The 16,864-nt window shown below is 33.3% G+C and overlaps 1 protein-coding gene across 1 annotated transcript in view; it reads right to left on the bottom strand.

The window, feature by feature from the left end:
- Positions 1–16,864, bottom strand: part of LOC123522896 (uncharacterized) — a 131,643-nt gene that overhangs the window by 44,354 nt on the left and 70,425 nt on the right. The window contains exons 6-9 of the mRNA XM_053549070.1: positions 13,549–13,665; positions 9,811–9,984; positions 1,806–1,972; positions 1,293–1,396 (exon numbers count right to left, since the gene is read on the bottom strand). Of these exons, the coding sequence (XP_053405045.1) occupies positions 1,293–1,396; positions 1,806–1,972; positions 9,811–9,984; positions 13,549–13,665 (562 nt within the window). The remainder of the gene's footprint in view (positions 1–1,292; positions 1,397–1,805; positions 1,973–9,810; positions 9,985–13,548; positions 13,666–16,864) is intronic.

Below are 16,864 nucleotides of genomic sequence, written 5' to 3'. Positions count from 1 at the left end.
ATTTTTGAAATTCACGGACTTTTCCTGTTTTCCCGGATAGCGTGGGAACCCTGTTAAACACTTACCTTACAGTAATGAAGCCTCGCATGGTTTTCATTGTAATGAATTATTACTGTTACATGTGGGACAGAAAAGAAAATTACGCATCTACTTGCCAACTTTCAAATGGTATTTCCTCGATAAAGAAAGACAAATGTCCGCCGTGGCACCTCAAATGTTATCTTGAAAAATGATACTCTTCCAAATGGCGGCGATGCAAAGATAATACAATTGAGGGCTCAGCTGTTATTTTGACAGAACAGCTTTCTGTTACATGAAGGACATGAAAGTTGGGTACAAACTTTGAAATCAAATTAAGTGATGATCTTTTCCCGAATTTCCAACTGTATGTACACTAGCATTCAGACCAAGTGGCAAATAAATGTTGATGGTATATTTTTTAGCTATAGAACTGCAGTTTGTTTTTATATTACTTCAAACAGATAAAAAAATTACCTGGGGACAGTGGAAAATGTCAATTTTACATACTTAAACGTAAAAAAGTTATATAAATGTCATTAATAAGGTATAAAAATGTGCATCAATATACTAAATTAGTCACACATTTTCACCCAAAGCAGATTATAATGTCATATATAATTATTATTTAAACTGCTTTGAGAATTTTCCCGTGACAGAAAATGTGACGGAAATATAGAATGACTCATTAGTAGGATGAGAAACCGAAAATGACTATCTAAACAAACTACCGAAGTGGCATTTGTTCGTGGCATTTTGTCATTTTCGCAAGTAAACATTTTATTTATGAAGCTTTGCATGTTTTGCTCACGTGACAATGATATCTGAAAATAAAACTGTAGTCGCCAGTAAACTGCTCGTTATAATATTTATTAAGGAAAGTAAAAATATACAAAACGTCAGTAATATCCCGTGTTTTAAAGTCTAGAAAAATGTCAACAATAATGTCACTAATGCAGAGAAAGTTCATAATTTGACACAAATGTTTTGTTTTTCTTCATATGATCGAAGTTTTAGCGCAACTTGATGGTAAAGTTAGTTTCAGTTGTTTAAATAACATACATGGTTTTTAAAATCAGAATTTGAGGAACGCTTCTACATTTAAAATTCGCGGGGCTTATCAAGCGTTTTTATTCGGTTGTATTAATTAGCCTTCACTGCAGTGGAAACTGATTAAAGCTATTCATATGCTAAAGGAAATAAAAATGTTATAAAATTGTCCTAAACCTTTGTTATTATTGAAATTGTCCAGAATTATTGACTTCGTTACGTACCTGTATGTCCAAACAGAGCACTGGCAATTCGTTGAATTAGCACTGACATACTGACCATCAACAAGAAAAGCAGACTTTATGGCAAACTTGCATGTATTTCGCATCTATAACAACAAGAAAATAATTTTAAAATATTTATAGATACCATGATTATTTCAACTTTTTCATTCTGTCAGTTAAGTTATACTACATTTGTGTATAACAACAGAGCTCAAAACCCTTTTTAGGACGGAAATTAGTATCAGAACAATCTATCATATTTTTATTTCAATTATTCTAATGTAAATGAAATTAATAAACACATCTGCATTTCGTCTTGAATAAAATTAAAAAAAAACTTCATACAATCTGTAAGACAGACCTCAAGACCTCATTAACGCAGAATTGCTTCTGAGGAGACATAAATTCTACCCAACTGAAGCAAGCCGTTATAGTGCGCCTGAAAGGTATTTTAAGTAGCTAGTTTTAACACAACCACTGGTACAAGAAGTTATGCACTGTTACTCACATTACCTTTAGGTAGCACACAGTGCCAGATTTTAAGTTGATTTCTCTACAAGCATCTGTGTAATCCCAGCTGTTTCCCCTCGTTATTATCCTTTCATCTACGTTGATTGTTGCCGTTATTTCACCATTAGGGTTACCAATATAGGTGAAGTTACAGAAACAGGGTGACCAACCTAAACAGAAGAACAAGTACTTCAGCTGAAACATTTTATGTTTGAATTCATTTTGGTTTAACGAATCGCTAATATGTTTCGTCTGCCGATTTGCGACATAAATGGCTTAATGTGAAATATATTATGATGAAAATCTGTTGAATAATGCAATACACTGAATATCTATCTTTAAATTAGGGTAACTATGCAGTCTCCTGTTACAGAAACATGTTTACTTATTTAGCTAGGGGATAAAAACCGGATTTAAGGTGTAATCTAGTCCAACCAGACAAAACACCAAAACTGTCCACATTTATACTTTATGCATTGAAACTAAGTTATAAAATGGTTTTCAGAACCATGGGACCAAAAAGTTTGTTTACAGCAATTTAAAAGTGCCAGTCATTAACTATTCATGTACAAGAACCCTTGGTTGAATTGTTCAAACTGTTAACTCCGCTAAAGGATCAGTCTTGGTTTAGCATGTGTTTGGTAGTATTTGTATTAGAATACAAGAACGAACTAGTATTAGATTGTAAAAAATCATGTTTGGAAGAGAGATACTTTCTGCTTTTATGTAGTCTTCTTTAACCGTTATACACAAACAAATATAATAGCCATTTTTGTGGCCCTTTACTGCCTGTTATATGTAAGTTAATACATAGATATTTCTTTATCATACTGCAATATTCAATCAGTCAAATGTTTCATATGAACTAGACGATATTACTGTTTTTCCTCTTTACTAATCTCAGCATTTAGCATTATCTAAACCAAACAAATAATGCATATAATGCCATCTTATGAATGTTACTGCGGCCATTTTCTAAATAAGTTCAATGTAACAATTTCCCATAATCAGGTAAACCTTTCGTAGCCTTATATTCAACAAGGTATGCTATGGGTGTATTTCAAGTACAGAAAAGATTGCAGATATTATTTACGTAGTGTACAAGTCAAATTATGTCATCTACTAAAATCACAAATTAATTAAGCATGACCTACCATATGGTCGCTTTGTGTCATTTTGTAACGATCGAATCATTTTTAACATTGTAAAGCTATTTATCTGAGAAAAAAAGGCCATTTAGAAATGTGCTGTGTTAAAAGTGACCCTTGGGACCATTTTTATTGTTTCACGTGTTTTGTTTTATTATTCTCTACTAGTAGCTTTACTGAAAATCTAATGCCTTTGTCCAGACCGTCTAGATCCGACCTAGTAAGCCCCTAGCTAATCTATCAATGTATGGAAAACTAGTTCAAACTCAATGTTGTGTATTTGTTGTTAGACATTGCCGGCTAACAGGTTCAGTCAGACCGAGCAACATTTTCCTTTTAGTCGTGTTGGGCGATTTGTGAAGTTTCAACTGTTTCTATTTTATTTTGAAAGCAGCGTTGTGTGTACCATGTGGAGGCCGTTAAAAGTGTTTCCCGTACATTCAATGGGTGTTATTATATTCCGATCTTTTCAGATGGTTCAGCACGGCATTGTATTGTGTTAGTGCTACTGTTCAGTTTGTCGCTTTAAATATTTCGGCTCAGGTGATTCCAGTACTTCCGCATTCACAACTTTTGACATTGTCTAGTCCTCCTTGCATATGGTTTTGCAGTCTATGTGATATGCAGGTTCCAAAACCTCAGATCTACTCTCACGTCAGTGTTCGTCTGTGTTTTTTTCGTTAGGCAACCAATTATTTAACCGTGCCAAGCGCTTTTCATCATGCACCGTTTCGGTAAGTTCCGCCGTTAACAATTGTTTTCGTATTTTGCATGTTATGGTTGCTAAACGGAAGGAAAATGCCAATCATTTAGCGACATTTTGTTTAGGCTTGCGCACTTTAAGCAAATTATTATATCAGTGACTGAAAATAAGGTGAACTTTAATTTCAGTTTAAAAAATTACATAAGTCAGTCTTTATTCGGTATACACTATTGACCATTTTCGGTCAGACAAGTTTCATCCAAACATACCAATGTCTTTTTAGGTTTAGTTTTTAATAAGAAGACATATATGTCTTGAGACATAATGACCTATTCCTCTACATATAATATGGTTTGTTAAACAGTTAATTATATGGACTTTCCGCTCTCTCAGTTCTTATTCAAACATGTTACAATCACAAGATAAGGCTGTATCAATTACATACAAATATACATTGAGTTCTTAAATGCCGCATATGAACATGATTCTTTTTGGACAAAACAACGGTCAGTTTGTTGTGAAAACATTGCACTTTCAGCAAGGTAAACATATTGTCATTTCCTATTCATTTTCTAAATTATGACAAAAATGGTTAGCCACTATGAACGACAGTGTTCTAAATGTATAAATAAGAATTGCTTCCGACTGGTATATTGTCTTTACACATGTTTTTTATACCAAGTAACTTCAAGATCACACCTGATTAGTTGTGCGTTGCGAATACACTATTCTCTAAGGTTGTTAATCGTCATGCTATTTAAAATTACACTCAAAAGTCTGAAGCTGCACATTCAAAACTACAAATTGCACTAGGTATTTTTTTTGTAGGATTAATAGGTATAAACCACATCGGGACTTCTCTTAAATCTATTAATCGCACAAGAACAGATATAAATCACATTGGAAAATTGAAAATATGCTCTCACCTGAAGGGAAACAGTTTCAAGAGCATATCAAACAAGGACAGGAAAAATATCCATGATTATCAACATACTTGTAGAAATGGTAGCATTAGATCTGAATCTTTTACACTAGTAAATATCTTTAAACAAAACATCACATTTAAGTACAAAGACCTAATGACAACATTTAAATTTAGTATTTTATACCAGATACAAAATGCATAACAAGATAAACATATGAAGTTTTAACACACTCTAACAACAGTTTATAGGAATAACGTTTTCAAAGATGAACTGGATATTTTTATATATAATGAAATTCAAAAGAGCGCAGTGTAAAAGTGAAGTGAATTTGACAGCACTATGACAACTGTTTATGCGAATAGGTAGAGAGACCCTATGAGGTTTCTTTCACACATTCCCTGTATTTAGTTAAATAAGCAGTTATATACAGTTAATACTGTAGACAAGAAACGTGGAAATTCCACGAAAGCTACGTTTTCAAACTTTGCATCACGCTAGCAGGCTCTGTTTAAAATGATCTGATTGCATCAAATTAAGCCTTTCAGAATACAGATATTACAGTTGTGTCATTGACATATGTAATTCCTGACTTACGTCGTTAGTTCGACTCTGACCTTATGGCAGAGTAAGGCCCAGACCAAGATATGCAATGTGACCAGTACATTCTGCACTGTAAAATTTACACTAGATCAACACTTTCGCCCACTGCACCACAGCGAAACTTTCAAAGTATGCAAATTAATCAAGTTATTCAGCAGAAACAGTCTCCTATTTCTTGTAGAAGTGAGCATGATCAGAGTGATCCCAATAAATATTCTCAACCTATGTCCTTAATAGAAGCTACGGCAACACAACATTTTACTGATAATACGTGAAGTAAACTAAAGATATTGAGCATAAGCCATTTTTAGCTCATCTGATTTTTTGAAAAAAAAAAGATGAGTTATTGTCATCACTTGATCGGCGTCGGCGTTTGTGTCGGCGTCGGCGTCGGCATTGCCTGGTTAAGTTTTATGTTTAGGTCAGCTTTTCTCCTAAACTATCAAAGCTATTGCTTTGAAACTTGCAACACTGGTTCACCATCATAAGCTGACCCTGTACATCAAGAAACATAACTCCATCCTGCTTTTTAAAAGAATTATTGCCCATTTTGGACTTAGAAAATCAGTTTTCTTGGTTAAGTTTTATGTTTAGGTCACAGTCCTATGCACAAGGTACACTGTTTCTGAAAATATCCCTTTTACAGCATCAAATCCGGATTTCACGGTACTGAGATTATGATAAATCTAATTAATAAGGGTCATCCGTTAATTGGTACCACATGGGCCATACAGTAGATTATAGACATCAGTTCACATCTCATTTCATATCTATATAGCATAATAGCCTACTGAAGAAATAGTACATCGCGGGACATGTTAGACAATTGTTTACATTATATGATAAGTACAAAAAGTTTAAGTAATGTATAATGAAGAAAAAATATAATAATGATTTATATTTTTGCAACCTGTATGTTAATAAATAGAATTTTTAAAATGTGAAAAGATGTGCAAAGAGTTTATAATTCGGCATAGTAACAAGTTCTAATTTATGTATCAGAAATAACCCTAAACCATAGAGGGCGTTGATGGTAGCATGCGGCATTTCCATTTATCCGTCCATGAACAGGCTTAGTTTTGTTATGTTGAGCGATCTGTGGAGTTTCCACTTTTTCTATTTCTTTCTATGATCTAATAATAGTTAGTTATCTTGTAGAAAGTAATGAAACCTGGTAACTTTAATCATATTTTACACTATTTAGTTATAATTATGAAATTAAATCAGTATAAATACGTTGATGTGTGGAAGTCAAGTATTGATTGTTTGTGTTACTTTTAAAGATACCATAAGAGAGGTTGGGGTCATTTTAATGTAATATTAACATCAAATGAATAGCGTTCAATCAGTTAGTAAAATAGTTGTTAGGGGACGGAAATCGGTTATGTGGACAGTGGCAGAAAAGTAAAATAATATTTTAGCTCCAGCATGAGACAGACAAATAGTCTGGCCTAAGCTTCAACGTAAGTAAAATTTTGGTCTGAATGAACAAGTGAGTGAGTGAGCGAGTGAGAGAGTAACGACTTTAGGGTACATATTGGGCATCCCACCTATCATGTGGCCTGGAATCCAAAGATATTCCAGGATTGATCTTAAAATCTCAAAAAAGCAAATATATCATAAAACTTTAAAAAAAAAAAGTTTTAAAGTAATACAACAAAATGATAAAAACACACAATTTACTTGATTTGTCAATACATTTTCCCCAATTTTGACGTTACCACGTAGAAATTCCCAATTTGACCAGGGGCCTTTTTCCCAAAAATCCTAGAAAAAGCCCAGACTATGTCCTCGCGAATTATCCACGGGCGTATAACCTTTTCGTCATGTTTAATATATTAAAACATGGTTCCGCTAAATATCATTTCTTAAAAGCACATATTTATACATTTGATATTAAGATGAAAGTGTTAAACATTAGGCATTTTCTTATTTGATAAAAATACTGAAATGTGACTCAAATAACTTGTACAATATGAATTATATACAGGATATTTCTATATTTCATTGTAAGATTGAAATAAATAAAGTGTACGGCGTCGTCTGTTCTGTTCAACCAGATGCAATATTTTAAAACCAGTGAATGCTATTTGATCATACATGTAAAAAAAAAATTCTTTAATTTTCATGTTTTACCTCAACTTTACGCACGCTATATATATAATAAGTTTCTTATCGGTAAAAGCTATACTATATAAAATAATATTTTAACTGTAAAAGTACCTAATATATTCACTGTAAGAACTGAAAACATATAAATTAACATAAACGTGGCAGTTCAGAACTTTCCACAGTCTACCCAGTGGGAGATCATTGATCTGCAAGTGTGTTATTGCCTGCTTATTATTAATCCCTTATTATCAGTTATTATGCACATTAGTTACACTTGCTATTTTTTAGCAAGACAGTGTACTTTGTGCAAAGGGGTAGTCAGCTTTTCTCCTAAACTATCAAAGCTATTGCTTTGAAACTTGCAACACTTGTTCACCATCATAAGCTGACCCTGTACAGCAAGAAACATAACTCCATCCTGCTTTTTGCAAGATTTATGGCCCCTTTTGGACTTAGAAAATATCAGTTTTCTTGGTTAAGTTTTATGTTCAGGTCAACTTTTTCTCTTAAACTATCAAAGCTATTGCTTTGAAACTTGCAACACTTGTTCACAATCATAAGCTGACCCTGTAAATCAAGAAACTCCATCCTACTTTTTGCAATAATTTTTGCCCCTTTTGGACTTAGAAAATCAGTTTTCTTGGTTGAGTATTATGTTTAAGTCAGCTTTTCTGATAAACTATCAAAGCTATTGCTTTAAAACTTTGCAAGAATGATGGCCCTTTTTAGACTTAGAAAATCATGGGTAGGACAATATTTCTATTATATAAAAACATCAGATGAGCGTCAGCACCCGCAAGGCGGTGCTCTTGTCCTTAATTAATACAGTGACCCAGAATACAATCCAGAGCCAGTTCTTCGCAAAAGCTTGCTACATATCAAGTTTGGTGATGGTCATTCTAAAGTTATAAACTGATAACCATCTTTTTGTTGATTACAGTAAAATCTAGTATTAGTAACTGTAACCTCAAACTTGACTCAATGTCATTAAAATAATATTTTATTACAAAAAAATAGGATCCGACTGGGATTTGAACCGCAATCCATCTGCTTCATAGCACAAACGATCACTCCAACGCTCTTGACCACTGAGCCACATAGGAACTTACAAACTCTAGATCTGCAGATTAATGATCTAATTCTAAAATAATGTTAATTAGCAGAAACCTTGTTTGTTTGTTTTTTCGCTTTCTATGTACATTTTGTACAATGATTTCGACCCTAACCAGAGTGACTCAAAAATACATTTCTAACATTTGTGTTTGATAAAAGATATCAAAACACCAAGTTTGGTGAGAATATGTGTACCCAAACTAAAGATATTAAGTGGAATCATTTTCTATTTTTAGTAACAGTGACCCCAAATATCATCCAAAGCTATTTTTACATAAGCTTGCTGTACTCCACACAAAGATTGATGACAGTAAGTAAACCACAACTAAAATTATAAACAGAAAACCACATTTTTACGATCACATTGAGAAAAAAAATTATGTTAGTAATTGTGATCTTGACCAAATGGACACTCTCGTCCAAAGAAAACACACAAGGACAAAACAAACAAATATAGGAACACAGTAGGGCACTGCCTTGGAACGGTTAGTGGCAAAACCACCACTAAGGAGCTTAAACCGGTTTATTAACTGCCTCGAAAGCCTAGTGGTAGAGTGTCCGCTTCGAGTGCGGTATGTCGCAGGTTCGATCCCCGGCCGCGTAATACCAAGACGTGAAAAACGGTACCAGTAGCTCCCTTGTTTGGCGCTCAGCATTAAAAGGGAAACTCTTTTCTCATACCCTCGTGGCGATGATTCCATCAGGAATGAGGTGTTGAGAGTGATTAAAATAAGTTGTAGAACTTCTTTTACAATCGACCTAAAATCAATTATGTATAAACTAAACCGGTTAATTGTGCTCCTTACCTCACTCTTGTCCTACTCTTGTTCCACAGGACAGTGTAAATAATAGTTTTCCCCAACGAGTGAAACCCTAACATACGCAATGGCAACAGAAGGCATGTTATGTAATAAAAAAAAATGCTCTTGTATATTTTGCAATACTTAAGAACCTAAAACGCATTTAATTAATGCTTTTGCAGAAGACAGAGCAATAAGGCAAACAACCTTAAGCGCCCGACGAAACAATCCAGAAGAAATTTAAGTCAGTCCCGTTTGGATTGAAGAACTACCTATCATAGAGTCCTCCACCTGTTAAGTCTTCTAACGATTCTATATTGTGATAATTTTCAATGCAATATAACTAACTAATCGATGGAACAGCTTTTTATCTCCATTGTTTACAAGGAAGTGTTTTTAAAAATTGTGAACGGGTGACGGGCAACCAGCGAGCCTGAAAGCACGCCATGGGCACTTTTGGCTCAGTTGTGCTAAAACGAAAGACAAGAAAACAACTTGTTTTAAACACTATCGCTTCTTTCCTTTGTTTTAGAGTCTCCTTAAATATAAATTTATTGACGGAGACAGTGTAACGTAACTGTTCAAAATATTAAGGCCTTAGCATACCTAATAGGTAATACCCAGTGAAATGATATCCATATTTCCACGCTTCGTCACACGAACACTGATATAGATTATAAGGCTTCTCATCGCTACCATCAGGAATTGAGTTGCCAATTTGTTGTTTTGGGATGCACTTGAACCCATCGCAGTGGAAAGACTGTTTACAGGACATTATATCTATTGAGCAGATATTTAAAGATGTAAGATGTAAGTTACATTCGATTGAACGAAACACGTCAAATGCTTATTCAATCCCCAAATTCAATTGACAATAAAGTGACCAACGATTTTTATATTTTGTAAACATATGACATGGATTGCAAAATGTTAACAATACATATATTAATATAATCATTTTTGCACAGATATTCTAATATCTTGATTTTCAAATATTATTATTTATTACATCCACCATACCTTAAAGAAAATGCCACTATAAATGTTATACCCTACCGCTATTATACTATAAAAACCAAGGTCATGAACTATCCATTTCAATCGCATATTTCTCACCCTAAACGCGCTGTTCGGTAAATCATGGCAGCGTCCTGGTGCCAGCAGGGAGATTTAAATTTGCCTAACGTACGACTTAGGATCTCCTACGTACGACTTTGTATCTAATACGTAGGAATCAGTATCTCCTACGTAGGACATAGTATCCTATACGTGGGACTTAGTATCTTCAACGTAGGAGTAAGTATCTCCTACGTAGGATATATCGGGTAGTACGTAGGAGTTATTATCTCCTATGTAGGAGTTAGTATTTCTTGCGTAGAACTTAGTATCTCCTACGTAGGAGATATTAAGTACTAATTATCTCCTACGTAGGACATAGTGTCTCCTACGTAGGATATAGTATCTCCTACGTAGGACTTAGTATTTTATACGTAGAAGATACATAGTATCTCCTACGTCTGACTTAGTATCTCATATATATGACACAGTATCTTCTACGTAGGACTTAGTGTCTCCTGCGTATGAGTTAGTATCACAAACGTAGGAGTTAGTTTCTCCTCCGTAGGAGCTAGTACAACATACGTTGGAGTAAGTATCTCCTACGTAGGACTAAATATCTCCTACGTAGGAGATACTATCTCCAACGTAGGAGTTAGTATCTCCCATGTAGGAGATATCAAGTACTACGTTAGAGTTAGTATCTCTTACGTAGGACAAATTATCTCCTAGGTAGGACATAGTATCACCTACGTAGGGCTTAGCATCTCCTACGTAGGACTTAGTATCTCCTACATCGGACTTAGTATCTCCTACGTAGAACATAGTATTTCTTATTTCTATGTAGGAGATACTTAGTCCTACGTAGTACGTTATATCTCCTACAAAGAAGACGCTAACTTCTACGTAAGAGATACTAACTCCTGCGTAGTACTTTATATCTCCTACGTAGGCGTTACTATATCCTACGTAGGTTGTACTATGTCTTACGTTGGAGATACTAAGTCCTTCGTAGTACTTAATATGTCCATCGTAGGAGATACTAAGTCCTACGTAGGAGATACTATGTTCTAAGTAAGACAAATCTAAATCCCTCTCCTAGCACCAGGACGCTGCAATAGAAAATGGACAATATGCATATTGAACAAGTGATAATTTATCTGCCTCCCACACCAGTCACATTGTCTAGACTTTTTATCGCAGAGACACTCCTAATATTATATGCTTTTCTTTAACGTTACAGGAATAACTTGGATGAACTTACGTAAGAAAAGTCCGGTCTAGACGAACGTATTAGGCGAAATGAAAACAAACAAGAACGAAATATAAAATATTCACATTCATATACTGAAACTCAAAAGGATGAGTGGAAGTCATCTTGGAAATTATTTTGAATTTGAAAGTACGATGTTAAACACGAAAACGTCCTACGTTCCAAATGCAATCATTTTGCAGAATTAAGCATTATCATTATTTACAGCCAGTACCTGAAAAAAATAATACTTAGCTATTCTTACAATAAAATTATGTATACTTTTTCCGTTTACCACACAAAATTTTGAAGTACGTCGCGAACGTAAGAAATAACACAACGTAACTGAATATCATATTTGAAATATCTTATTTCAAAATCTAAACAAATAAAACATATCTGTATGAATCATACAATCATGTGAACAAAAGTTGTACGAAAGTGTCAGACAAAAATGTCAAACATTTACTTGATGTACATTGCCATAAAATGTACACTTGAAAAGCATTGTTTAAAGTTCACAATAGCATTGACATGTCGGTAGAAATTTGCTCTCATTTACTTTTACCCTCTGTACACAATTATCTAGATAAATGAAAAAACTGGACTCGTTTCAGTTTAACAGGGTTGTCAAACAGGACGAAAATAACTATTCAGTCTTTTGAACAAAAAGATAAAAGAAAATCAAGTCGCACGCACATACGTCGTTGCTTTTTCTTAACTAATTATTAACCGATTTCCATGTACTAAACTGAATCCAAGTAATTAACGTAAGTTGTCGGCAGAGAAGTAGTTCAAAATTGGAGTAAAGGAAGTTATGTTTTTGTTGAAGTAAAGTGTTTGTAGAAGTCTAATACTTTTAGAAACCCGTTTTTGTATAATTTAGCTAATGCTGAATGTAAGTTTGGCGAAAATAGTGAAATGCTTTGCACTACATTGCATTTTTTCCATCGACACACAATCAATTGGGCAAAGATTTCTAAATAATTGTAACATTTCTGACTTTCAACGTGAAAAGTGCTTTCTTTCCCAGGGTTTATGCTCTTTATTTGAAGAAAATCCACCCAGTATTAAAAGGTATAAAACCTACCTCAATCGAATGACCTAGTTATTATATTAAGTACTTTCTAGCCGTCGACTGTTCCTTCAAATCACGTTCCCTACCGCGTGTTCAGTATATATTTTATCTATATACCGAAGGTGATAAATGTACAACTGAAATAGGTAAGATTATTTTCCCGTTCATGATCATGGTTCTATGGGCAGAGCATAACATTTTCAGTCGCTTTTTCTTTCTGCTTTGTTGCCAGCGATCACATCTCTTCAAATAATGATACTTCATATAATGATATTTCATGATACTTTAAGCGTTTCTTTTGTCACCTGTGAATGTGTAGCTCGTCTTTAACATATAGAAGTCGATTACAAACTCATGAATAACTTTTTGATTTCAAAATTGTTCTATGTTTAGTTTGGCTTAAACAATATCTATTCATCATAATTGCATTTGTTACAATGTTACATATATCAACAGGATTGCTTAGGAAGCTAACAGTTATATTCAGAAATTCTCTACCTTTGTTTTATTTTTAATGAAAGTCTGTTTATTAAGATTAGTATTTACTTTTATTCTCCCCAAACGTAAGCGTTCCTCGAAATCATTTTTAAAACGCTATGAAGTGAAAAGAAAATGAAACAGTAACCATTTATAAGAAACTCTCTCCCATTGTTCTATTTTTAATGAAAGAGATATTTTTTAAAGTTAGTATTGCCATTTATTAAACAATTTTTTAAAACACTTTAAAGTGACAAAATGAAACAGTAACCATTTATCGACATAATCACACAGACACAGACACATACAAACAGATATATATATTTATTGAAAGCAATTTCCAAGCTTTTCTTAACCATGGAACAACATATAAGAAGTATCATGTGCAACGTTTCACAAGTAAAGTATTCTAGATACGACGTCATTCTATATTACGTCACGTTTAACCTGAACACAGTTTTTACAAATATTAAGAACTTACCACAATTCCTCTCATCACTGAAATCCATACAATCAGGAATTGCATTACATCTCTTTTCTTCAGAAATACACTTGTGTGTATCACACCTATATTCGTCGTTTTCACAAGGTTTTAATCCTGAAATATTATAATATTATAGACAATGATAATGTATAAGTCAGTTGCTCAAATCTTTCAATAATATGAATGAATCGTTAACTTAACATTCGTCAGTTGTTTGTTGTTGAACTTCGTTTTCTTTTTGTTTTGTAGGTAAAGATAGGACATACTTTCACCAAAATGTTAAGGGTTGTAGTGTCATTCTTGAGAAGTAAAGGTCATTTAATAATTATGTTCTAAGATGACGGGATGCCTGGGGGTGTGGGGGGGGGGGGGGGTTATGTTGAATATGTTCTAGCAGAAAGGTCGAGTGTTTACGTCAGAAAAATGCTCTGTGAATTTCGTTTTTTATTAGCAGACGAGAAATTTAATTGGCAGCCGACATCTAGAGTCATTTTTTTTTTGGTAAGGACACATGATTGACAGGTCAAAAAACTTACTGTTCATAAGTGATTCAAGAACTGGTAATCTAGAAGTATCGATAGATTTTCTTTTGTATCAAATAAGAATGGAAAAATGTAATATTATGAACTTAAAAACTTTAGCATCTGTAGTTGGATAACTTACTTCAAAATGTAGAAGGAAAAAAAGTAGAATAACTGTAAAGATGTATACCGTCTAGAGCAAGTTTGAACGTTTCAGTACTGGTAAATGAACAGGAACTCGCAGAATTAAAATTCTGGCGAGAAAACGTGAGAAAAAATAACCACAAAGGAAAATATTTAAAAAAAAAACATGCCAAGTTTGGGCAGTAAGTATCTATGGTAGGGGGGGGGGGGGGGGGGGGGGGGGGGGGGGGGGGGGGGCAATAAGGTTTACCATGCACCCCCCCCCCCCCCCCCCCCCACACACACACACACACACACCGCAGACTTTTCAACCCTTCAAAATAAAAAATGTTCCCATGAAAAAAACTCTTTTGAACTATATAAGATTTCACTGTTTCCATGGCAACCATTCATTTTTGAAAAGGACAACCATATAGATGATAATCAGTCATATCTTGGTCAGTTTAGGTGATAAACAATAAAAATGGTATAAAAATGGAGCTAAGTCATTGGCCTTACAATAGCAGTATTTGTATGTTAATTAACTAATTTGCATATTCATGAATATTAATGAGAATGTTACAAAATGACAAAATTTTATTAGAAAATAATATTTTCTAAGTTTTAAATCAATTTAAATGTACCAAACAGTTTTGATCTGTTCTGAAAGTCTCTCAGTGTTTTCTTAAATAGTATTTTGTAACACTGATGGTAATTTTTTTATTCCAAAATAGGTATGTTTAGCTAATTTGCATAAAATTAACCACTACCACAACCAACGTCTCAGGGAACAAGATACCACTAAAATTAATAAAATGATATAATTAATTGTTATCAATAAAATAACAATTATGTGGGCTATATTGTTTGGAAATGTAGTTTAAACACCTTTTTGAAGGAGGAATCAGTATGTGACATACTTTACACATGTTACGTTACCATTTCAATAACCTTGTTTTATTATATCAATTATTTAGAAAATATAGATCAGATATAATCTGGACTTAATATCTCTCAGTGTTTTCTAGAATAGTATTTTGTTACTCTGAAGGTAAATTATTTTTCTACATAAGGTATTTTAGCTAATTTTCATAAATTAATCTATGCTAAAACAGACATCTCTGGAAACAAGATATAACTAAATCAGTTGAACAACATGATGAAATAAACTGTAACCAATAAACTTCTTTTATTTGAGCTATATCATATGAAAATATAGTGTAAATACTTATTTGAAGGAGGAATCTGTCTGTTACATACTTTACACATGTTACGTTACCATTCCAGTAATCTTGTTTTATTGTATCGTTATCTTCTCAGAAAATAGTAGAGGAATAGTTAGTTATCAAGTTATTAAATACTCTTACAAAATAGTATAGTACCATACTTCTCAAGCAATGAGATTTTTTCCATAACTGCGCTTTAAAATACGTTACCACTGTATTTTGCTGTATTTACAAATATGTAGGAAGAAATTTGAATCATTTTTATCAATAATATGATATCATTGATATGTTAAAACTTTAAAGTATTAATTCTAACATTCTTTCTTTACTTTTGTCAACCAAGAAATCTTCTGAAACATTCATTACACATTCAATGTTCCTTTTTCATTTTGAATCATTGCATCTAACAGTTTAATTATACTTATACCAGTTTCTTAATTATGATGTTCTCTTATTTGATTATGTATTTTTATGTATATATTCTGTATATATTAATTATGTATAAATCCCTGCTAACATCCGTACACTGATAATAGGGTTACAATTTGGGGCTGCCTTTCATGGAAAATGTTTTTATAATGGAATATATATCTTGTTTTGTGTGATTGTGAAGTGTATCTATGCAGATATTTACGTGAGAAATAAAGCATTTTGTTTTTAAGTTTGAGAAAAACATGCATTTTTTGAGATATTTATGGGCTTATTAATAAATTATTCACTGTTGATAAGTAGTACTGAACAAAAACTAAAAAACAAAATGAAATATTCAGGTACTTTAAGTAATCTTTAGATTTAAACTTATGATTGCACAAAGCTGTCAAGAACGTAACAATATTAAGTGTTTGAAAACCAAAATTGTTAAGTTAACAATTACATAATGCTATTCAAAACTTCTTGGAAGATACCGAGTGCCTTCTGAACGACACCTCAGGGTTGCTGAAAACATGTTGTAATTGACTTTACGAAGATCATTTAGAAACAAAAAAACGCAACCAAGCAAATAAATAGCAAACTCAGTTGGATCAAGTCTGTTTATGAGAGGTAATGAAGTGTGAAACACACCTTACGGCCCCACTAGCACTGGCTTAAGAGGAATTCTGTTTTAGTAAACATGGTCCAAAAGGGCCAGAAAATCTAACAACACTGAAACCGAGTACGAGGAGACCTTTTTATAAACATCACATGGCACTTAAAGACTTTTTTGTATCATGCTCTCGAGTTTCTTGCTACAGTTTGAACATTTGACAAAGACAGGTCATGCCTTTGTCATAAACTTTGGTACGTAACTTAATTGATAATCAAACTTTATTTGTTATGATTGATGCATAACTTCTCTTAGTAGTATGTCTCTTAATGTTCCGGTATATCCAGGAACATTCCATCACATAATACAATTTAGTCCTTGTCTGTACAATTTAAGATATTTTAAAAAAAATATTGTGT

The sequence above is a fragment of the Mercenaria mercenaria genome, chromosome 8, assembly GCF_021730395.1.
Source record: "Mercenaria mercenaria strain notata chromosome 8, MADL_Memer_1, whole genome shotgun sequence".
In the NCBI taxonomy this organism is placed as follows: domain Eukaryota; kingdom Metazoa; phylum Mollusca; class Bivalvia; order Venerida; family Veneridae; genus Mercenaria; species Mercenaria mercenaria.
This window is presented reverse-complemented; position numbering and strand designations above follow the sequence as displayed.